Raw genomic sequence first — 24,450 nt, 5'->3', positions numbered from 1 at the left:
GAGCAACAGATGCAGACAGCACACGGAGATAGCTGACAACTATTTGATTTCATATAAAGAAACACACCTTGTCTCCTCTTTAACATTACCTATAGAAATGGCATCCCATACCCTTATACACATAATAAAGGAACCGGCGACAACTCTCAAATCTTGAAGACGTGATTCATCCCTGTGATGTATCTATAACAAATGTACCATCCTATCTTGTTTTGGTTCTTAACTTTGTACTGATGTACCTTATGACAATGTACCCTACGTAACTTACATTGCTACTGTAATTGGCTTACTCAGTTCCCACTACCATTCTTGGGGGCCCCCCCCCCCCCCCCCCATTGTCCCTTTTCCCTCCCTAAACCCCCTTCATGACTCTTTACTCAATAATTTGATCTGTGTCAATTGTAATTATCTCATATATTATAACAAAATCAATAAAAATCTAATGTTTAAAAAAAAAAAAAAAAAAGCTGACAATCTGCAGTTCAAGCACATCTTGTTTGTTTCATTTCAAATCCATTGTGGTGGTGTATAGAGCCAAAAATGTTAGAATTGTGTCGCTGTCCCAATATTTATGGACCTGGCTGTACTTGGTGCAAATTATGGCAACGCAGACTCCTGCAAATTTGACTATAAAATTCCCCTCATGATAAGTCTCCCTAGTTGCATCTAAAGGGGTGTCCCACAAAGAAAAAGTGCCATCTGTCCAGAATGCTTTCTAGGAATGTTATTTTTTCCTACATCATTTGATGTAAAGACTGCACCAGAACTCTGGTCAGATGTGTTCTCAGCAACCTGCAGAAACATGAATGCACCTCCGGATGAGAATAGACCATATTACAGGCTGTAGTTTATGAGCAAAACCTATGGTTTTATGGCATGGAACACTAAATATCTAGGCCAAAATAAAGATTTTTTAAATGAGAAAAATTATTTATTGTGCTTGACAATTAATGTTGCCTCTAATGTTCTTCCAGTATACTGTAACTTAATTTTGCATTCAATCAACTCCATAGAGAAATCTGACTATATTTCCCTAAATATACAGCAGGTCTAACATTGGTGAATTATTCAATAGTCGGATGTAATGCAGCCCAGCGGAGGAGTCCAGCAAAGTTTAGAAACACCTTCAGGGCTTCTCTGCTTGTTCCCCTATGAGGTTATCGCCAATTGACCACAGTAATTCTTTCCATTTTAAAGCTGCAACCTTCTTATAGACCAAGAATTCTTTCATTCTTATAAACAATTTTTCCTTTTATAGCAACATATTCAATTAATTCTTGGTGTCCCCCAAACTGGTAAATCACATGTTCCCATCTAAAATAAAACAAAAACAAATGTTACATTTATATTAGTATGAACTGTCACTAATTAGTAAAAATCTGAAATCACTAAGATTTTAAAATTGATTTACCTACTGGACTGGCATATTTTGTGTTAAAGGGGTTGTCACACCTAGGAGCTAACAAGTCCAATGATCCTAACCTATCCCCATTAAAAAAAAAAAAACAACCAAAAAAAAACACCACTTACCTGTCCATGATCCTGCCGTGCCCACGTTCTCAGTTGCTTCCAGTCCCTGCAGGATTAGGAAATAACTTGTACCCATGACCACTGCAGCCAGTCTCAGGCCTCAGTGATCACATCTGCTTGAATCACATGACTTTGCTAGGATGAGCTGTTTAAGCAGATGTGACTGCTAATGCCTGTGATCGGTTGCAGCAGTTATAGGCCTCATGCACACGGCCATTGCTGGCTGTGGCCTGAATTGCGGCCTGCAAACAGCGGGTCCGCAATATGAGAGCACCGGCCGTGTGCTCCCCGCATCACGGATGCGGAGCTGCAGTGCAGAACGGAGGCACAGAACCCCACGGAAGCACTACGGAGTGCTTCCATGGTATTTCTGTCAGTGCCTCCGCATCGCAAAAAAATTGAACTTGCGGACAGATCACAGACCCATTCAAGTTGAATTGGTCTGGAACCGTTGCCGCACGGATGGGGCCCGTGCATTGGGGACCACAAATTGCAGTCCCCAATGCACGGAACAGTCCTGTGCAAGAGGCCATAAGATCAAGCTACTTCCTGGTCCTGAGAGTACTGGCAGGACCACATGGACAGGTCTTTTTTTTTTTTTTTTCTGTTTAGGAGCATTGAGGTTGTCGACATTTAGACCAGACAACCCCTTTAGGGATGCATTAGTGTAACATAACGTATATTCAAAATATTTCAGAATTACTAAGATTAGTGAATAAATCTATTTGCTAAGTGTGATTAAATATACAATAACACAAACAAATCGCAAACTGAATAATAAAAAGTAAATAAACATCACTTGCCTAAATATGGGGTAGGGTCCGGTCGATCATGCCATAACACACGGCTGTCTACTAAGTTATAAGACATGAGAGACACCCCAGGGTGTAAAAGAGATAGGGCAAATCAATACTTACATCCTACCTAGGATGAAGTGTCTAGTCGAATCCCAAATAATTGTCAGTGCAGAACACAGTTATTCTCATCAGCCCCTCCTCCAGTGTGCATCGTGCATGTCTCTCAGATCACTCAGGAATGTGTTCTTATCAGCACAAAAGGGGATGGATACTATCTCTAACCCACTACATTACAAGGAAAACTTGTAAACTATGACAAAATATTTAACAGAATGAATTTTTTGCATTTTCACACAGCCATGATTTCTTTTTCAATGGCACCATTTTGAGTATATTTCCCATGCAACTTAATTTATATGTTAAGTTTGGGTTTATATGCCAACTATGGGTTGGCTAGATAATGGCTATACTAAATATATAAGGTTTATTTTACGTTTTACTACTTCTGCTCAATAAAAGCACTTTTAATTAGAAGAAAAAAAAAAAGCTTCCATGGCTTTACATTTGGAGAGCTAGAAATTATACGTAGCCGAGTTGAATTTTGATGGCACTTTTTTGGGGTAAATATAAAACCATGAGGTAAGAATGGGTTGTTATGACTACAGCAACTTTATGGAAAAAATTATTTGTTTTGGTTTTTTGTTACATAAAATATATTTATTTTTGCTTTTGGTTCTATATTTTAGTTTTACTTCAGGACAAAGGTTATTATACAGAGAGGAAATGTAGCACTAATTCACCCAATGATCGACACAAAGCAGTGTTACAGTAGTCACCTTACATATAAAGTTCAGTTTACTGATTAAAGTAGCAAGTTACATTGAATTTGTTAATACAAACCGTGGAGCATTAATGATAACCACATCTCCTTCTTTCCCAACCTCTAATGAACCATGCGTGCGAGATCTTCCAAGAGAGTACGCAGCATTGATTGTGGCAGCAGCCAGAGCTTCCTTCAGAGACATCTTCATATTGACACAGGCAAGGTGCATCACCATAGGCTACAAAACAAATATTCATACATAACTACATAGTAAGTTTGAAAATATGGTAGATGTCCATCAAGTTCAATGTATTATTTCCTAGGTAAATTAAGAGATACAGATACATTCGCAGGATGGGTACCATCCAGAACCACATCCCCAATAATGGCTGGTTCTTCCTTAGACATCTTTTATAGACAGGTTATGGATGATTTTCAGGCCCTGACATATCCCAAATCTATTCCCAATTTAACAGAGAGTGAGCAAGAAGCATTACAATGGTTGAGTACGCAATGTGATGTATTGGTGAGGCTGGCCGATGCATATGCTTTCCAGACGTTATTTGGAAGAAGCATTACAACAGTTGAATAGTGAGTTGATGTATAATATACCTTTCAATGAAGTGATGGATGTTTCCGCCAAAGGGCAGGGACCATGATGGGGACCCCATTACAAGACAATATGATTTATACAGTGGGTAATCCATACATCAGATACGCTCAACCATGTGTACGGTACATAGATTATATATTTTTTGTATAGTCAGGATAATCTTTGGCATTTGATGCATTTATGTCTTATCCGAATCAGAATGAGGTGAACATGTTTTTACTAGTCATTTTGGAGAACAGATCTTGCAGTGCATGGATGGTTTTGTGCACACTAGTGAGTTTAAGAAACAGACAGACAGCCTTTATTGACGTATGGGAGTTACCATCCAATGCATGTGAAAGCGACTCTGATAAGGGCCATTTTGAATTGCAAGGCAGGGGACTAAGTGATTGATTTAGGCAGAAGAAAGTACCCTAAAGCATTCATTTATCAATCACTTAATGGGACAAAAATTTGGCGTCCTTGATCAGTAAGGAAAAAAAAAAAAAAAAAAAAGGTAGGAAGAATAAACACCAAGGCTGGGTTCAGACCTGAGCGTTCGGGGTGTAGCGCTCTTTATGCGCGATTGTATGCGCGTTTACAATCGCGGCTCCAGAACAAGCGAACGCCCATTGTCGCGCGTTCCCGCTGAAGTCTATGTACGGGAACGCGCGACAAGACGCCCCAAAGAAGCTCCTGTACTTCTTGGGGCGTCGGGCTTTTTACAGCGCGATCGTACGAGCTGTAAAACGCTCAGGTGAGAACCATTCCCATAGGAAATCATTGGTTCTTGCCTGTTGAGCGTTTTACAGCGCGTAGGAACGCGCTGTAAAACACTCAGGTCTGAACCCAGGCTAAGGCCTCATGCACACAACCGTTGTGTGCCCGTGGCTGTATTGTGGTCCGCATATGGCAGGTCCGCAATACACGGGGCACCGTCCGTGTGTACCACACATCACGGATGCGGGCCCATTCACTTGAATGGGTCTGCAATCACTGAGGTGCGGAACGGAAGTGCTTCCGTGGTGTTTCTGTCCGTGCCTCCACACCACAAAAAAAATAGAACATGTTTTTTTTTTTTTTGCGGTGCGGACGGATCACAGACCCATTCAAGTTGAATGGGTCTCGATCCGTCCCGGCCGCCACACAGACGTTGCAAATTGCGGTCCCCAGTGCACATAACGGACGCATAACGGCCATGTGCATGAGGCCTAAAGGAGATTTGTTTTCTCCTTCCAATATTGGATTGTGGTGATTAATATCTCCTTGGTGGCCCTATTTCAACTTTTCACTGTGTATTCAATTACCCCTTAATTCCACATTTTTGTTCCCTGTGCTGCCTACTTTTACCTGTGCTTAAAATCAGGTTGCTAGGCATGTTCCGTCTATGTGTTGAAGGACGGAGGACGCAGAAGCAAGCAGCGTGCAGGGTCACATTACTAACAGCCAGGGACTGTAAGTAAATGATTAAAGCCAGGTCCTCCCCAGCAGCTGATAACAGTGCCTGGGCTGTGTGCACTTCTCCCTGTCCCTGCGCTTGGCAGACGCTCCCTCACTCAGCAGAGCTGGAGAAGGAAGAGTGGAAGCAGCGCAGACCAGGGAAGTGAGATCTGCCATCTGCTCAGTGTATAAATGAAAGCAACGTGTGGTAAGAGGACCCCTTTGTGCTGCAGGAGATTAACCCTTTAGGGGGGAGGGCTCTGGTTACTGACACTTTTGGGGGGCTATTGTTACTGGCTAGTGAGGGCAGACAGGATTAGCCTCAGGGTGAGGGCAGTGGCGGCCATCTTAACTGAATAGTGAAATTGCAGTTTTATGCAGACTGGTTGCTAAGGGCTGAATCTTATTAAATATGGGGTAAGTCAGTCTAATAGTAACCGATTCTGGAATATCATGTTATTAGTAACTACATATATGAAAATTGAAATTAGGTTTCTAAATGTGACAGTTATCCTTTAAGAGTCACAGATTTGATCACATGTAAAATAGTATGTGGTGTACACAAATTTGCACATGTGTCCTGTATTATAAAGGGTGGCCTATATTTTTAGTGTGATGCAAGTAAAGCCTCATGCTCACGAACGTATATTCTTTCCATGTCCGTTCTGGTTTTTTTTGCGGACCATATACAGAACCATTAATTTCAATGGGTCAAAATAAAAATAAAAAAACAGTAGTTACTTTGCGTGCATTCCGTTTTTGTATTTTCCGTTCCGCCCAAAAAATAGACATGTCCTATTATTGTCCGCATTACAGACAAGGATAGTACTGTTCTATTAGGGGTCAACATATATGCAAGTTCCATAATGGGGATGCAAGAGATATGCAGTTTCTTGGCTTAGTGAGGATTCAACAATTAATGTAGTGCCCTGGAGGAAGGGTACTTTGGAATATGGAAGTTTGTGGACATTTTTCCCTATTGCTACTACACAGGGGCGTAACTAGAAGTGACTGGGCCCCACAGCAAATTTTTGTAAGGGCCCCCCTCAGCGCGCTTCGACCATAAGGGCATATGGTCGTGTGCATGGGCCCTTATTCATTTTTTTTTTGTTTGGTGTGTGCGTGTGAGAGTTGGGGAGGAGTGGGGGGGGGTTTATGGTCACCAAAACCATGTTTTTAGTATTTTTTATATTTTAAAAGGGAAGACTTTTTTGTTTTGTTTATTTATTTATCTTTATATAAAACATTGGCAAGGGGGGTGATAATGTCTTTAGCTTGCAGTACATGGCAGCCTCCCCTTTCTGCCCGCAGTTCTGCCATGTACTAGTGGTTATTATGGCACATATAAGCGCACACCCTCTGCATATATAAGAGCAATAAAATAAGCAGTAGTAGATGGCAGAACAGCAAGCAGGGGGGCACAGGTCAGGGCGGCACAGACAAGGGCCGGAGGGAGGGGGGCACAGACAAGGGCCGGAGGGAGGGGGGCACAGACAAGGGCCGGGGGGGGCGCAGATAAGGGCCAGGGGCTGCACTGAAAGGGCCAGGGAGGTGCACACAGGGGCCAGTACGCAGACAAAGGCAGGGGGCACAGATAAGGGCCAGGGGGGCGCAGACAATGGCTAGAAATGTATGGGCCCCAGCCCCAGCCAGAGCAAATTTATGAATGCCCAGAGCAACTTCCCCATAACCCCTCCCTCAGCAGCGGCTTGTAAGACTCCTACACTCTCCACACAACGTCGGATGTCCCACTCACTCAGTATGTATGCCCCTTAGTACCCCCAAACAGTAGTTATGCTCCATTATTTCCCCTTTACAGTAGTTATGCTCCCAGGCCCAGCATCCCTTATTGCCCCCACGCCACACAGTAAAATGTTATTATTATTCCCCATTAGTGTCCACACACTAGTTATGCCAATCAATGAATGCCCATTGCCCCTTTATTGCCCCAGCCCCCACAGAGTAGCCATATTCCATTAGTACCCAACCTCAGTCAGTCACAAAGACAAAGTAGTTACAAGTTCAACTTACTAGCTACCACACTCTGGCTCTGGGCTGGCTGGGCGCTGGACTGCTGGTGCCGGACCTGACGTGGACGTGGTGCTGCTCTCAGTGCTCTGCCTCTTCTTCTCTACTGCTGCCGCCTGCGCAGCTCCTCCTGTCCTCCTGGCTGCTTCGGGGCCGCAGACTTCGCTGCGCAGACAAGGGGCCCGGCGCCCAGCGTGTGTGTGAAAGTTTATTTTCAACTTGATTAATGATTCGATTCTCATTCTTCACAGCAGGCGCAGCGGCGGCCGCCCCCCCCCCCCCCCCCAATGTGATCGGATCGGATCATGATCTTTCAATCATCTTTCTATTCTTACTGTCTCCAGTCTCCTGAAGTCTGCGCAGCGCGCAGACTGTATTAAGCCTGCCCACATACTGATGGTTAAGAGCAGAGCAGGGAGCGGCAGGCGGCAGCAGTAAGTGACAGGAGGCGCAGACTTCAGGAGACTGGAGACAGTAAGAATAGAAAGATGAAAGATCATGATCCGATCCGATCACATGGGGGGGGGGGGGCCCGGCCGCCGCCGCTGCGCCTGCTGTGCCTGCTGTGAAGAATGAGAATCGAATCATTAATCAAGTTGAAAATAAACTTTCACACACACGCTGGGCGCCGGGCCCCTTGGCAGCCCGGGCCCCGAAGCAGCCGCTTCCCCTGCTTCCCTGGTAGTTACGCCACTGCTACTACACAAAGCCATCAACTCATTACTTTAATGCACTTGGAAGGGTTAACTTGCACTATCATCATCTATGCTATTATTTGCACTTATACGTTTTATTGCACTGCACTGTGGTAAGGATAAATACACAGCCAGCTAATACTGAGTAACTTTGGGACTTTCTACCTATTCACTGAGAAATTAGAAATCTCCCACAGTTACTATATGGGACTAGGGAGGCAAAAAAACAGACACGCTGATATTTTGACTTTCAGGTTTAGCGTGGTTTTGTCCCTCTAAAGACTCTTTGATGTCTCAAAAAATTGCTTAGTCATTCCCATAGACTTGTATTGACGTTCTATACAAATATATGACTAAAATTGCAACAGTATTTCTGTATAGGCTGTGCCTCTCCACTAGAAAGTTATATATATATTTTTTTATTATCAGATAATTTTTTTGTCTTAACACACAGTACAAAAGTACAGAACATATCCAACAATAAAACCCACCAAATCCCTCCCTACCCTGTGCAGTGTCCTCCGTTCCCTCAGTAAATTCTATACTTTATTTCTATCACCAGCTAACCACTCCATCGTCATCTGCTTCATCCAATGATCATCTATGGACAATCCTACTTCTCTGATCTGGGCTAACTACTCTCATAGGGTCTACCAACCATTATCTCGTCAAGTCCTGGGAGGCTAAACCAGATTTTATTATCCAATTCTCCCATTGTTTCTGGAATTTTTTTTAAGTGCTCCTCTTTACAGGTAGATTTCTAACCGAACCAGATGATTTACAGCCCCCATCAATTCTTGCTTGTTTGGGCCAATTGATTGAATCCAATGTTTCACAACCAGTTTTCTTTGAACAATACAGAGTTTTCACTATTGCCAACCTACACCCCTTTGTTACTGCTAGATCCTGAGTGTGGCCCAGAACACCAAGCACTGGACTCCTAGGAGCTGTAATATTGTACACTGCATCTACCATACAGAATACTTCTAACCAGTAGGTACCCAATTCTCTGCAGGACCACATCATATAAATAAGATCTGCCTCTGTACAGCGAGGGCAGTTGGTATTGAGTCGTACTCTAATCCTGTGGCGCATCAGGGGCATTTTATACACTCTATGTAGCAGGAATAGTTGTGATTGACAATGGGCCACACTGATGGACAACAATGGTGTATTTTCCAGGATGGTTTAATCCTGGCCCTGACTCAAAGGCATGCAAATTATATTTTAGACTACATCCTAACTCTTCTGGGGACGAGAGTCAAATAGTGGGTATAATCATTTTGTTACTTAAAGGCGACGTTCAATCTTGTGCTTTTTCGTTGCTGACCGGATCACCGTCCCTCTGGTCGGTAGATGAATTTTTCAGAGCTATAGGTCTTATCTACGATGACCCAGATCAGATCTTCCTGGCCGAGACCAAGTTGCGTGGCTTACGGCAGAGATAGCATTCTGCGGAGACCTATTGCTCTGAATTTAGGAGATGGGCTACGGATACAGAGTGGAATGATCCAGCTCCCTGTAGTCAATTCTGTCAGGAGTGATCCAAGAGCCTGAAGGATGCGTTGGCATTTCATGAATATCTCGGAGTCATTGGAGGCGGCCATGTCCCTTGCTGTATGTATTGATAGACGCCTGAGGGACGCCTGTTAACGTATGTCCTTATGTTCAGCGTCTAGGTGAAAAAGGAAAAAAAAAAAAAGGTTCAATCCTCATCTCACTCTTTGTGGTGTGGCTGGAGAATCTGAGAATTTACTTTTGTCATTTGCCGGTAGTACCCGATTTCTCCTGTCTGCCGAGGTGGCACTAGATTCCAAAACTGTGGGAATTGAAGTGTTTATTGACAGTGGGGCAGGGGTTAACCTAGTTGATGGTTAGTTCGTCCGTATATATGGGTTGACAACAAGTACATTAGACAAAAATATTTCAGTGTTTGCATTTGATTCGGCTCCACTCATACAAAAAGGTTTGTCACAAATGGTGCAGGACATCCGTTTAAAAGTGGGTGAGTTACCTCCACATTGGGCGTACGATTGCCCCGTTAATCTTGTTCCCGGAGCTAGTTTACACAAGTCTCAGTTGTATAATCTTTCTGTACTCGAAAGAGCAGCCTGTCGTGGTGGGTAGTGGGGGGGAACTCCCCACCGTATAGTGGGAACTGTTACTAGGCCAGACTACAGTGAAGGGAGCAGGCCACAACCTACAGCCGCCCTAATCCTGACCCTGATCTCCTGACCGCATGAGCAAACCCTGAAGGTGGGAGGGCTCATGCACTGGAACCTAGATCCTGCTGACCCTGATGGTCCTTGGCATAGGGGTCAGGAATAGGAGACAACCGGTTCCTCAGGGACTCAGACGAACCGGAGTCTCCAGCTGCCTAGTAACAGGTGGAAGGGAAATGACCATATGCAGCATCTGGATCGGCAAATAAGAACACCGGAAAAATCACTTGCCTGCCGCTGCCACGACTGGAACCCGAGTATAAGTACAGGTGTGCACACACCAAACAGGACGCCGTAAAGACAACACACACAGGTATCCATCACTCCTGATACTGCCTGGACCCCCTGCCGCAAGGAGCACGGCAGCCCCAGGCAGCACTGCATACAGACTACTGGTTAACCCCTCCGGGAAACCAGCCCCCTCACGGAGGTATCAACATACAGGGTAATGTATAGCATACATGCAGGAACCAACACCAACAACAGCCCAGACATGTAACAACCAACAAAACGCTACACACATCCAGAACATAAACCCACACCACACATACAACAAGTGAGGGTAGAGATACAAGGAGGGTACAAAAGGGAGGACAATTTATGTTCCATAAGGTGGCCCTCAAGGACTGGGCTGGAACATCCAGGCAAGGCTCCAACACCAAGCAAGGCTGTAGTACAACTGCACCCAGCCAGCAAGCCACAAGTTTATATCAAGCTTGTGGCCACACCCAGAAAACACCTTAATTCTCACTAGCCAGAAGATTAACCCCTTGCTCACCAAACAGCAGGGAGGCACACCTTAAAGGGGAAGTGCACATGCAAACTGCCAACTACACGTTGCCCCTGGCAACCAGTCTGCACGGCACCCGCGGCACGGTCAAACACCAATATGACTGTGACACAGCCATGCGAGAATATATCACTGAGAGTTCGGCTAAAGGTCATATTAGACCATCCAAATCCCCAGGGGTGGTTCTTTGTTAAGAAAAAAAGACTGAACTCTTAGGCCATGTTTGGACTTATGTGAGCTTAATCGCATTACTGTCAGTAATCCTTATCCTCTTCCTTTGATCCTGGATTTGTTCAGATTGTTGGTGCCAATGTGTTCTATAAATTGGATTTGAGGGGGGTCATATAATCTGGTAAGGATCAAGGAGGGGGACGAATGGAAGACGGCCTTTAATACCCCTGAAGATCATTTTGAGAATAGGGTCATGCCTTTTGGGTTAACCAATGCCCCTGTGGTTTTTCAACATTTCATCAATGACATCTTTTATCATCTGGTGGGCAGGTTTGTGGGTGGAGTATCTGGATGATATTCTAATTTATTCTCCTGACATGGAGATGCATCAGGATCACGTGAGACAAGTGTTACAGATCCTAAGAGAGAATAAATTGTATGCCAAGTTGGAAAAGTGTGTATTTGCAGTTCAGAAGGGGCAATTCCTGGGTTGCTTATGTTTTTTTTGGGGTTCACCAACTACTACCGTCAATTCATTTTGAACTACTTGACTGTGGTTAAACCTTTAACGGACATGACTAGGAATGGTTCGGATGTCTCAGTCTGGTCTAATGAGGCATTACAAGCCTTTTCAGCAGTGAAGGAATGTTTTGCTTCTGCTCCTATTCTGGTGCAACCAGATGTGTCACAGCCATTTATTGTGGAAGTTGACGCATCCGAGGTAGAAGCAGGGGCAGTCTTATCGCAGGGCACTTCACCTAGTAAATGGCGCCCATGTGCTTTGTTCTCTAATGCCTAGTTTCCACTGAGCGGATCGGTTCGGGTCGATAAGGTTCGCTATTTTGGGCGTTTCCACTTTGAAAGCGATCCATACAAGCGAACCGTACCGTACCATTCAGGGTTCTGCTTCAGATGTAGGGCCATAGAAAAATGGAACGGTTCGGTTAGGGCGGAGCTACTTGCATCACACAATACATTCTCCTGATTGGCGGCCTGAATTACGTCAAACGTAAGCGCAACATAAACACCACGCCGCAACCTTCTCTCATACAGAACAGCATGTATTTTAACTACCATACACCAAAATGCAAGTAGTGAAAACACGAGCTGCTGGAGGACCTCCATCTTTGTTGTTTGTAGCGTCGCGTTTGTTGTTGCACTAGTGTGACGTCACGCTACGCATTTTTTTCTAAACCACGTATGGACCCGGCGGCCCGAGTTGCAGTGGAAATGCTCACCTAAATAGACCGGACCATTAAAAATCTTCAAAACTGTGCCGACCCGAACCAATCCACTCAGTGGAAACGAGGTATAAGAAGCTCTCAACTGCTGAAAAAAATGATGACGTAGGTAATAGAGAGTTGCTGGCCATTAAGTTGGCTTTTGAGGAATGGCGTCATGGTTGGAAGGAGCGATTCATTCTATTATGGTAATTAACGATCACAAAAAGCTGGCTTACCTGGAGTCGGCTAAACGTCTGAACCCAAGGCAGGCCAGATGGTCGTTGTTTTTTACCAGATTTAATTTCGTTGTCACCTATCGCCCTGGGGTTAATAATGTCAAGGCAGACGCTTTGTTGCGCAGCTTTCCTGGGGGGGTGGGGGGGGGGGGTTGGGGGCGATTCGGAAGATCCTGGTCCGATATTGGCGGAAGGGGTGGTAATATCCGCTCTTCATCCTGACCTTGAGGCAGAGGTGTGGAGGCCCCAGGGAGATGCACCGGAGTCCTGTCCTCCGTGGAAGTTGTTTGCTCCTTCGGAATTACGACACAAAATGTTCGAGGAACATCACTGTACAGTTCTTACAGGACACCCTAGGAGCAGATCCACGGTCAATCTCATTTCTCGTAGATTCTAGTGGCTGGGATTGCGTAAATGTGTTAAGGGCTATGTGTCAGCTTGTGCACGTGCTAAGGTGACACATACTCGGCCTTCAGGATCTCTACTTCCGTTGTGCATCCTGTCCCGACCTTGGACTCATTTGTTCATGGACTTCATCACAGATTTGCCGAATTCCTCAGGAAAAACTGATTCTGGTGGTTGTTGATCGCTTCAGCAAGATGTCGCACTTTATAGCATTATCAGGTCTACCTAATGCTAAAACTCTCGCACAAGTGTTTGTCGATAACATTGTGAAGCTACATGGTATTCCCTCTGATGTGGTGTCTGATAGGGGGACTCAGTTTGTTTCCAGATTCTGGAAGACGTTCTGTACTCGCCTGGGGGTACAATTGTCCTTCTCTTCAGCCGTTCATCCTTAGTCGAACATACAGACTGAACGTACCAACCAGAATCTGGAGACTTATTTGAGACGTTTTATCTCAGAGAATCAGGTGGAGTTTTGTCTTTGGTCGAGTTTGCCATAAATGACCGTAGGCAGGAGTCCACTGATAAGTCGCCGTTTTTGGGGGCATATGGGTTCAATCCGCAGTTTGGCACATTTTCTGGTACTGAGACTTCTGGTATACCTGAAGAGGAAAGATTTTCCTCTTCGTCATCTATATCGCAAAAAAAAAAAAAAAAAAAAAAAAAAAAAAGGAGGGCAACAAGTATAAACGGATAACTGACAAAAGACGTATGAGTGGTCCAGACCTGAGAGTGGGCGATTTTGTGTGGCTGTCCACAAGAAAAATTAAGTTGAAAGTACCTTCTTGGAAGTTGGGTCCAAGGTTTATTGGTCCATATAAGATCTCTGCCATTATTAACCCGGTAGCCTTTCGTCTTGAACTTCCGCAGGCTTTAAAAATTCATATTGTTTTCCACAAATCATTGCTGAAGAGATATGTAGAACCTGCTGAACCATCCCCCTTGCCTCCTGCTCCTATCATGGTGGAGGGTAATCTTGAATTTCAGATCGCCAGGATAGTGGACTCACAAATTCTCCGTAGATCCCTTCAGGATTGAAGGGTTACGGTCCAGAGGAGAGAATGTGGGTTTTAGCAACCGATGTTAATGCTAGTAGACTTGTGAAAACCTTTCACAGGGCTCATCCGGATAAGGTCAGCCCTGGGTGTCCAGAGGTCACCCGTAGAAGGGGGGGGGGGGTACTGTAACGGTCCCTCCAGTGACAGAGGTTAGAAGATCTGAAAGACTGGCTGCAGGTTAGGTTATCTGACAGCCTGTTTTCACTTGTTGCAGTGTTGTTGGTAATGACCACACCTCCTGTCTTGTATAGCTTGTGGTCATTACTGCTCCTCTATTTAGTCTGGACTCTCACTTCATACCATGCGGTTGATATTATTTGCCTGGAGTTGGAAAAGTTGGTGTGTGGTCCTCATCAGAGTTCCTTCTCATCCATTATCTATTGAAGATAAGTATACTTCTCTTGTTATTTTGTGTTTGCTCGTTGTTTACTAGGCCTCAGGGAAACACTGGTTTGTTCATATAGGAAGGAACTAGTAGTCTTAGACCCCGTTACTAATCTTAGGGATTTTCATGGTTTCTAGGGCCTAGGTTTACCGTGTATGAATATTCCCACCTTCAGGGTCTATTCATACTGACAGGAGTCAGGGCTAGGTTTAGGGTTTCCGTAGGTGGTCACCATTTCCCTTTCCATAGCCTTGAGGCCTAGTTCCTGGTCATTTTCCTTCTGGTGTTTCTCCCCTACACCTACACTGTGACAGCCACAGACACTGGTCCACTAGCCCTTTGGCCAGGGTACCAGCCTTCTGAAAGAGAGGCAGCTAGCTCAGACCTTTCCTCAGTACAGAACCTTCTTCTGCCAGAGAGAAGACTGTAGAAGTCAGCTCAGTGCCTTGCTTGTATTGTTTTACACTTGGGTTCCTCCAGTAAAGAAGCACACTAGTTTACTGTGAAACCCCACTCTCTGGACTTATTTCCCATGCCCTCTGTAGAGCAGCCACATGTGGTGACACCTTGATGGTTTCCAGTGGACCCAGTGTAGCATTGGGACCACCCCAAACCCAGCCACTACATTAACATGAGGTGTACACACTGAGAACTTTTACCTAAGGAGGCTAAGATAATAATGAAAACTTGGGCACTAGGACCGCTCGGCATCAGTGATAGATAAAATATTATTTATTCAATATCTTTGTCCTTGTAATGTATAATTCACATTTTAGCCTCTCATATTTGTATGGTTTGCAATATATTGTTATTCATACGGTTACAAGGTGCGGGATTGAAATGTTTGTGTAGGCCAGATAAAGTGCAGGAGCGCACGCAACAACCATTGTTTGTCCACACGTGATGTACCTACTTTTGCAATAAAGAAAGGATTTTACCGTATGGCGAATGCCATGCTTTCTACTTCTTTGGACTATATATTTATCTTCATTTGCATAGAACACCACTGAAGATCGGTAAGACAGTCGAGTCTATGGATCGGATTTCTCAGCAGTCAGCACATTGTTTTATGAAGCCTCAGTACTGCCAACCTATCCTTTACAGGATACCATAAAACGTTGTGAGGGACATTGTAGCTCGCCTCTTCAATAAGAGCATACTGTTGGTATTGCAATGTGCTTGGTATTGCAGTCCAGGCCCATTCACCTAAATGGTACTCAACTGCACAAAGGCTATGTGACTGATGAATGTGCTGTCATTGGCCTAGAAAAAGGCTGCAGCACTCACTGGGGAGCCGCAGCCTCTTCAAACAGCTGGAGTTTCAGAAATCGGACCCCCACTGATAAGATATTGATGACCTATCCTCAGTATTGAACTCTTTAAAAAACACTTTACAATGGAACTAACTTCAAAGCAGGGCTGCTAAGTATCAGCACTGATAGTAAGTGTTTTACACACGAACAGAGTACACTTACTGTCAGCACCTATCACTAGCAGCTCCACTTCTCTCTATCTTCCCAGCACCTACTAACTAACCAAGGAAATGTTGTAAAGATGGAGGACAGCAGGACTGCAAACAATCAGTGCTGCATGTAGCATTTTATTGTCAGCCCCGATTGCCGGCAGCAATGCCCTCTGCTTGGCAGATAGAGAAGAATGAGGCTGTCAGCAATCAGTGCTGGCAGCAGGTCTAATAGGCAAGGAATCTTACAATGGGACTCTTAGTGAAAAATCATAGTAAAATAATAAAATAAGTTTTATGCAGGGGCAGGGAAAACAGAGGCAGGCTGAGAAGCCTCCCACTGTTTCTTACAGTTAGGCCTCATGCCCATGGCCAGTGCCTTGCCGTGGCCGTATTGCGGCCCGCAATCACGGATGTGGACCCATTTACTTGATGGTGTTCAATAGATTTTTATTGAGTTATAACAATTGAGGACAGCACAGTTTACAGAGGCGCGAATAGCGCATTCACAGCATTACAAGTAATAACAACAGAGTGCAAAAGAAAAGAAAAGAAAAGGCGTACATTGGAAAGCAAGTGCAGCACATCCTGAGTTCACATATATGAAGCAGCACATCCAGTGAGAACTACAATGACAATGCAACTCTATCAGAGTATAGAAAACGGTAGGGGGGTGGCATAACGGCTAGACAGCCACATGACCCACTGATTATGTATGCGTATTCTGGAGCGTACATTCTCCGCAAAAACCATTTCACAATGCATATGCTCATTAACAGATTGCACTACCGCGGCTACCTCCGGGGACTGCGCCAACTTCCACTGGCGGGCTATAACATTCCTGGAGGCGCTGAGTACATGTGCTAAAATCCCCCTTATCTTGGGAGGGGAGTTAGTCTAATCCGATGCCTAGAATTGACAGTTCAGGAGAGAGAATTATTTGTGTGGCGGTAATTTCTCTGAGGAGAGATCCGACACTTGACCAAAAAGGGGTAACTGAGGGACATGACCACCACATGTGCAAGGGAGTACCTACCATCCCGCAACCTCTCCAGCAGAGGGGGGAGTAACCCGGAACCAGGTGGGCCAGTCTATTGGGCGTCAGGTACCAGCGTAATTGAATCCTCCTAGCCTGCTCCACATGGTTAATACATCTGGTGGACTTGTAGGACCAGTGTAAGGCTGCGTTCCATTCCCGTACAGAGAATATTTTCCCCAGTTCCAATTCCCATCTGTGGGCGAAGGGTTGCTTAACCTTTAATTCCGCAGGGAGTATGGCAGCATAGAATGTAGAGATTTTAGGTCTAAAGGGGGCAAGACTCCCTAATAAAGAGCTGGAAGGAGTTAGGAGGTGGGGGGTGACGGTCAGGCAATGAGTTTAGAAAATGTCGGATTTGCAAAAATTGATAAAAACAGAAGTTTGGTAGGGCATACTTGGTGTGCAAGGTGGCAAATTCCACTAGAGCATCCCCAGAGTACAAGCAGCCCAGACATTCAATACCCTTAGATCTCCATGTGCCTAGGGACAGATCAGGGACATGATATTCCAGCGCAGTCAAAGGGGCAACATTTAGGGGCACACTGAATAATTGAAAGGAATCAATAAGCTGCTTCCAAATATACATCATAGCCCGAGTGGTGTAGAGTAAAGGGGAGAACTGAACAGCTTTCAGACTACAGGCTGCAAGCAAAGCTCTCAGAGAGCGGGCTTTTACTAAGGATTCTTCTATCCCATGCCATTTTTGAGGGGAGGCGGGGGACCACGCTTCAAATGCCTGTTCCGCCAGGTTTGCAAGATAATATTTGTATAGATCAGGTACTCCCAATCCTCCGTTTCTGATGGGGGGGGGTGCAATGCCTCTTTGGATATTCTGGGTTTTTTACCACCCCAAATAAACGTCATAAGGTCTCGTTGGAGCTGAGTAATCTGGGCCTTGGGGACCAATATTGGTAGGCACCTTAAACAATACAGTATTTTAGGGAGGGATAGCATCTTAGCAGCATTAATTAGGGCTATCCACGATAAGTGGACTTGGGACATCTTTGCATAATCCTTTTTGAGATCAGCCCTCAGGTTGGACAAATTAATGGAGAGGGATTTGGGGACAGAGCGTGCCAGCTCCACCCCAAGATAGGTAATTGAAGTGGCGGCCCACTGGAAGGGGAATCGCTGTTGAAGGACAGATCTGGTTTTATCATTAACGTGAAAATCCAGAACATTGGTTTTCTTCTCATTTAGTTTGTAATAGGAGCATTGTGAATATAGTCGGAGAACATCCGACACAGCAGCTAGCGAGTCTTCTAGGTTTGTTATGGTCAGGATTACGTCATCAGCGTAGAGCCCTATGACATGTGAGGAATTACCGTCTGAGATTCCTTGAATTTGAGGACAGGTACGTATACGAGATGCTAGGGGCTCTATAACCAGAGAGAATATAAGCGGGGACAAGGGGCACCCCTGGCGAGTACCATTCGTTATTGGGAATGGGTCGGAGATGAAACCAGAAGCCAAGACTCTTGCAGAAGGCTCAGAGTATAATACTAGAATCGCCTCATATATAGGTCCGTGAAACCCAAATTTACCTAGGACTTGCTCCAGGAACCCCCAATGCACCCTGTCAAATGCTTTTTCTGCGTCAAGGGAAAGAAACAATGTGGGGCTCCTGGAACTGCCCGCAAGTTGAATCAGGTCTAGCATTCTTCTGGTTCCATCCCGACACTGTCTCCCAGGAACGAAGCCCACCTGATCCGGATCTACTAAACACGGGAGGTAAGTATTAATACGAGATGCCAGAATTTTAGCAAAAAGCTTTAAGTCTGTGTTTAATAATGATATAGGTCTAAAGTTTGCCGGTTCATCAGGAGTTTTGCCTGGCTTTGGGATGGTTACCACCGTAGCGACCAGCATTTCTGGGGGTATACCTCTAGAGGTGAAAAAACTATTAAATAGTGAGGTCAGGTAAGGTGTCAGCTGTTGCTTAAATATCCTATAATAATTAGAAATGAAGCCGTCCGGACCAGGGGCCCTACCCGGGGGAGTGTTGCGAATGGCAAAATTAATTTCCTCACTAGTAATGGGCAAGTTCAGAGAATCTAGCTGCTCTCTGGTTAGTGCAGGTAGGTGAACTGAGTCCAGGAAGGTCTTTATTATATCAGAGGAAGGCTGGAAAACAGAAGGATCATCCGCTAAATTATATAGTCGTTTATAATACGCAGCAAATGCATTAGCTATCTCCTGAGGATGCGTGTGGGTGACATTATCATGACATAACTTGCCTATCCTGGACTCAGCCACTCTGCGGTGTAACCTACGCGCCAAAAGTGCCCCCGCCCTGTCGCCCATATGGTAAAAGGAGGTGCGAAGTCTTCGTAACGTCCTCTCATGCTTGTAGAGAAGGAGTGACTTCACCACCGAACGGGCATCTTGGAGGGCTTTTAGGTTTGCAGGGGTAGAGACCTTCTTACACAGCTAGTCTGCCGCATTCAAAGCAGATAAGGCCGCTGTCAGTTGTTGGTCCCTACATTTCTTTAGACGAGCAGCTGACTGTAATAGGATCCCTCTCATATACGCCTTGTGCGCCAGCCACAGAGTCGAGGGGGAGATTTCAGGGCTTACATTCAGTGCAAAGAAATCACAGATTTTGGATCTAAATTCCTCAACTCTCTGCTCACTTTTAAGTAGGTAGGGGTTAAGTCTCCACTGAGCAGGAGAGCAGCCGGGAAGCCCCGAGTCTAATTCCAGGGTTATGGGGGCGTGATCGGACCAGGTGGCGCACCCAATGTCAGACTTGATTGCCTTATGCAGGAGGTCCCTAGATATCAGAAAGTAGTCAATACGAGAGTGGGACAAGTGAGCAGAGGAGACATAGGTAAAATCTCTCTCATCTCCGTGATGATACCTCCAAATATCATGATAGGGCAAAGTACTTAGGGTGGACCTTAAATCATCCCGCTTGACCCCCGGGGCCGTGTGACAATCAATATCCGCATTTACCGGTATGTTAAAATCGCCTCCTATAATTACTGCACCTTTCGCCACCTTGCTGAGCTTTCTAAAGAATCTGTTGAGAAAGGCTTTCTGTCTGACATTGGGTGCGTACACTGAGGCAATGGTGTATAAGACATCATTAATAGAGCAGATCAGAATAATAAACCTGCCATGTGGATCTGAGACAGAGTGGTGAAGGGTGAATGTTACCGAGGCTCTGACCCCAATAAACGTACCAGCCTTACGCCGCTTAACTGAGGGAGAAAAGAACATATGAGGAAAGAGCCTGTGAGCGCATCTATGCTGATCCTTCTCCAACAGATGAGACTCTTGTATCAGAACCACATCACAGCGAGCTTTTAGTACATCAGACCATAATTGAGAGCGTCTGAAGGGAGAATTCAGACCCCTCACATTATTAGAAAGGAACTTTAGCCCCATAGTACTCGGTTGTAGTATACAGTGTGAAACAAAGGCTGACTGCTGCTACATAGGGGTCCAATATAAGAGCCCCATGACTGCAACTGTTCCAGGGATAGTACGCCATAAAAAAAAAAAAAAAAAAAAAAAAAAAAAAGAGAATAGAAGAGTACAAGTACAACTTAAACATTTGAAAACCAAAGCGGGTGGATCCCGCAAATAACCTCGGTGTCCATAACTGTTAACATAGCGGTCTGCGGAGATGGTATGGCAGACCTCAGGGGGGGGAGAAGTAAAAATGCAGATGACAATCTCGCATGCGTACCGCTTCCCCAGTACCCTAACGTGACAATAGGGACAGGACATGAAAAGATTCAGATAGTGTCCCAATCAGAGGAGATCTTATCTGGTTTGTTGGAGTCACCTTTCCCTCTCTGCTGGAAATCCGGTATTAGACCCCATTTATGTAGAATGAGCGCCGCTTCTTGAGGAGAGTTCCAGAGATACTGAGCGCCTTTATGCATCACTATTAATTTTACTGGGAAACCCCATCGGTAGCGAATTTGCTGGTCTCGCAGGACTTTTGTTACTTGAGAGAACTCCCTCCTCTTAGCCATGGTGGCTGCGGATAAATCAGGGTAAATTGTGATCCCTGCAAAGGACGAAGATGGAGCGGGATTCTGCCGCAGGATAAAACTTACCAGGAAAGGTTAAAAGACCTTAATATGTATAGCTTGGAAGAAAGAAGAGACCGAGGGGATATGATAGAAACTTTTAAATACATAAAGGGAATCAACTCGGTAAAGGAGGAGAGCATATTTAAAAGAAGAAAAACTACCACAAGAGGACACAGTTTTAAATTAGAGGGGCAAAGGTTTAAAAGTAATATAAGGAAGTATTACTTTACTGAGAGGGTAGTGGATGCATGGAATAGCCTTCCTGCAGAAGTGGTAGCTGCAAATACAGTGAAGGAGTTTAAGCATGCATGGGATAGGCATAAGGCCATCCTTCATATAAGATAGGGCCGGGGCTATTCATAGGATTCAGATATATTGGGCAGACTAGATGGGCCAAATGGTTCTTATCTGCCGACACATTCTATGTTTCTATGTTTCTATGTTTCTATGCTCTGAGAAACTGATCCTTTATGTGGTAAAAGTGAATCCTTGCTATCACATCACGGGAAAGGGATGGATCCAGATTTTTGGGTTTAGGAACCCGGTGGATACGGTCCACAATAAGATCTGCTTCTGAGGCATCAGGTAGTGCTTCTTTGATCAGACCTTTAAGAAGGGGGCCCAATCCCTCAGGACCTACTGCCTCCGGAACACCCCTGATTCTCACATTGTTTCGCCTGTGGCGATCCTCCAGGTCTTGCATCTTTGCTCTCAGGGCTACCACCTCTTCCTCAAGCGCTTCATGGGCATCTATTAATGAGTTATGTGAGGTGGCAAACTCAGACATTTTTCCCTCCATGTGCGCAGTGCGGTCTCCCAAGCTGTGGAGTTCGCGCCTAAACTCTTTCAAGGCGCAGGAGATGTCCTCCTTTATGGAGGAACGGAGTGACTCCAGCATGGTGCGCATGAAGTCGGTGGTCAGAGGCTCGGTAGGAGGAGGAAGTTGAGGGGATTCAGCATGGCCCAGGGAGGCTCTCGAGGATGATGCCGGAGAGGAGGCTGCAGAAGACAGGGTCGGCGCACTTACTTGTGCCGGGCTGCATGGCGCCGCCAGTGAGAAGAATTCTGTAAGTTTCTTCGGCACCTGCCGCTTCCTTAGTTTGCCCATGATAGCAGCGCTGCTGAGGGACTCTGTGTGTCACAAATGCCGTCCAGGTAGTCGCTGTGGAAGCCGGTGTAGGGTGCTAGGAGCGGAGCTTCAGCTCTAAGCGTCCGGCGCCATTAGCGAGCAGGCCACGCCCCCCGACCCATTTACTTGAATAGGAGCTGCGGCGAGTTTCTGTCCGTGCCTCCGCACCGCAAAAAAATAAAATAAATTGAACGTTTAATTATTTTGTGGTGTGGACGGTTCACGGACCCATATAAGTTGAATAGGTCTTGATCCGTCCCGACGGCTGCACGGACATTGCCCGTGCATTGGGGACTGCTAGTTGCGGTCCCCAATGCACGGAACAGTCGCGTGCATGAGGCCTTAGGCATATTCAGTGTAAAGCAGAACACTGAATACAGATTCTCCTAAGCAATGCTCGGACAGCCACGTTTAGAAATTCCCTAATTAAGTTATTACAAAAGTTATTAACATCACTGTCCCTACACATTAAAAAAACAACAACAAAAAAAAAAAAGTTGAACTGACAGTTATACTTTATGCCTCGCTATTTAGTGAAATCATTTTACTTATTAGAATGCATAAGCCAGTATCCTGTAGACTTACCATTGAGAAGCAGTATGCATTGGGATTGAAGTCACTGCCTAGAGATACTATTACTCCAGCATTGAGCATGTCCCTTGCTCGAGGTTGCTTCAGTCTTTTAAGAGTGGAGAAAGAAATATGGACAATTGGTGAATATTAAAAAGAGTAAATACAGATCATCCATGCAATAAAAAATATGTATATGTCCAGAATATAGAAATATTGAATGATCCAATAAGCATTATCTGAATTCTTTCAGAGGATTGGGTTATCAGAGTATGCAACATCTGGTTATCTTATAGATCAGGAGTGTGCCCGATTTAGAAAGAATTAATTGAACAGTATATTTTGTTCACACAACCAAAAATGACTTCAGACTACGAAGGACACCACTGTGCACGCTCAGTACCTCAAGATGTAGGCAGTTGTAGGCAATAGAATGGCTGAACACTTTGCAGCAGCCAGCGCAGAAATCCCTTCATCACTTATTTCTTCTAGGTGACTAACAGCAAGTGCTCCGAGCTCTGCTCCCAGCTGGAACATATAAATAAAGACTAATCAAATATAGAATATTATTAATCTCACTGTCTCTTTCTAGGTGTTACACCATGCTACATTCTAAGTATATTTTTCTGCACGTTTTTGGCACAGATCTGCTTCAAAAATCTCAAGCTGAAAATTCAGCTGTGCAATTGGAGTGAACACCCATTGGTTAAAATTAAAAGGGTATGAACGCTTGTTTAAAAGGTGCCGCCGATTACCCGATGAACAAGCGAAATGCTTGTTCATCGGGTAATAGGGTTGTTGGTGTGAACACCTCATCATCGTGTCGAAGCAGCAGAACTCTGCTGGTGGCAAACAACGTGTCTGTATATGGCATTAGTGATCACTCCTCCTCATACTGTGGAAGAGATCGCTGTATTTAAACATAGCCATCTCATCCACTTACAAGCATACTATTACTGTCCTTGTATGCTGTAGGCTTCTCCCTGCATTTACAATAGCGAGTGCTTACTGCTCGCCGTCATGGACCTCGCGGCCTCCGGTTACTCTGCGCACTGTCAGTGCTGGCCATGCTGATCAGTGAGAAATAGCATGCATGTGAACATACTGTACACCAGTGTTTCCCAATCAGCGTGCCTCCAGCTGTTGCAAAACTACAACTCCCATCATGCCCAGACAGCCTTTGGCTGTACATGCATGCTGGGAGTTGTAGTTTTGCAACAGCTGGAGGCACGCTGGTTGGGAAACACTGCTGTACACTATGTAGGAGCAGTGAGGGCAGCAGCTGGGAGCCCATCCATCTTCACAGTCAGTACTGCACTAGGAAGACGGACATGCCTTATTAACACTCAAAGTAGTACTCCCACAAAAAAATTTGTATCTCTGACCAGTTAGAAAGGAAAATTATGTAATCTGTAGTGAAAGTTATTGTAACGGATCTCCTAGCACCCCGACCGGGTACCTCCGTCGATAGATGCTCCTAGTGCTTTCCGAGGACTCCAAGCACTCCACTTGACACCGTACGCCCTGCAGACCCCACGAACCGCCGCAGCTTGGTTGGGGTCTCACCGTCCTCCACCCACGCTGGACCTACGACAAGGCTCCAGTGGGTGAACCTCTCCTACAGCCAGAGAGCAGGAACAGCTCTTACAAGAGCTAGTAGTTATGCCAGGGGAGTATAGCAAATCTTCAGCGTATAGCAATCCCCCAGTTTGATCAGTTACCCAAACACCAGTCTCAGCATGATGAAGGATAAAACAGGAACTCTTTATTGAGGGCTACCCGCCTGTATTTATGCAGGTCCCCATCTGG

At 45.2% G+C, this 24,450-nt stretch overlaps 1 protein-coding gene across 1 annotated transcript in view; it reads right to left on the bottom strand.

Annotated features, from left to right (window-relative positions):
• Nucleotides 1-886: 886 nt before the first annotated feature.
• The window catches only part of AMDHD1 (amidohydrolase domain containing 1), a 35,312-nt gene continuing 11,748 nt past the window's right edge, over nt 887-24,450 (bottom strand). The window contains exons 6-9 of the mRNA XM_044277241.1: nt 23,045-23,169; nt 22,657-22,750; nt 3,228-3,388; nt 887-1,314 (exon numbers count right to left, since the gene is read on the bottom strand). Coding sequence (XP_044133176.1) covers nt 1,209-1,314; nt 3,228-3,388; nt 22,657-22,750; nt 23,045-23,169 — 486 coding nt within the window. The 3' untranslated portion in view covers nt 887-1,208. The remainder of the gene's footprint in view (nt 1,315-3,227; nt 3,389-22,656; nt 22,751-23,044; nt 23,170-24,450) is intronic.

The sequence above is a fragment of the Bufo gargarizans genome, chromosome 2, assembly GCF_014858855.1.
Source record: "Bufo gargarizans isolate SCDJY-AF-19 chromosome 2, ASM1485885v1, whole genome shotgun sequence".
NCBI classification, from domain to species: domain Eukaryota; kingdom Metazoa; phylum Chordata; class Amphibia; order Anura; family Bufonidae; genus Bufo; species Bufo gargarizans.
The sequence above is the reverse complement of the archived record's forward strand: the minus strand, read 5'-3'. Positions and strand labels throughout refer to the sequence as shown.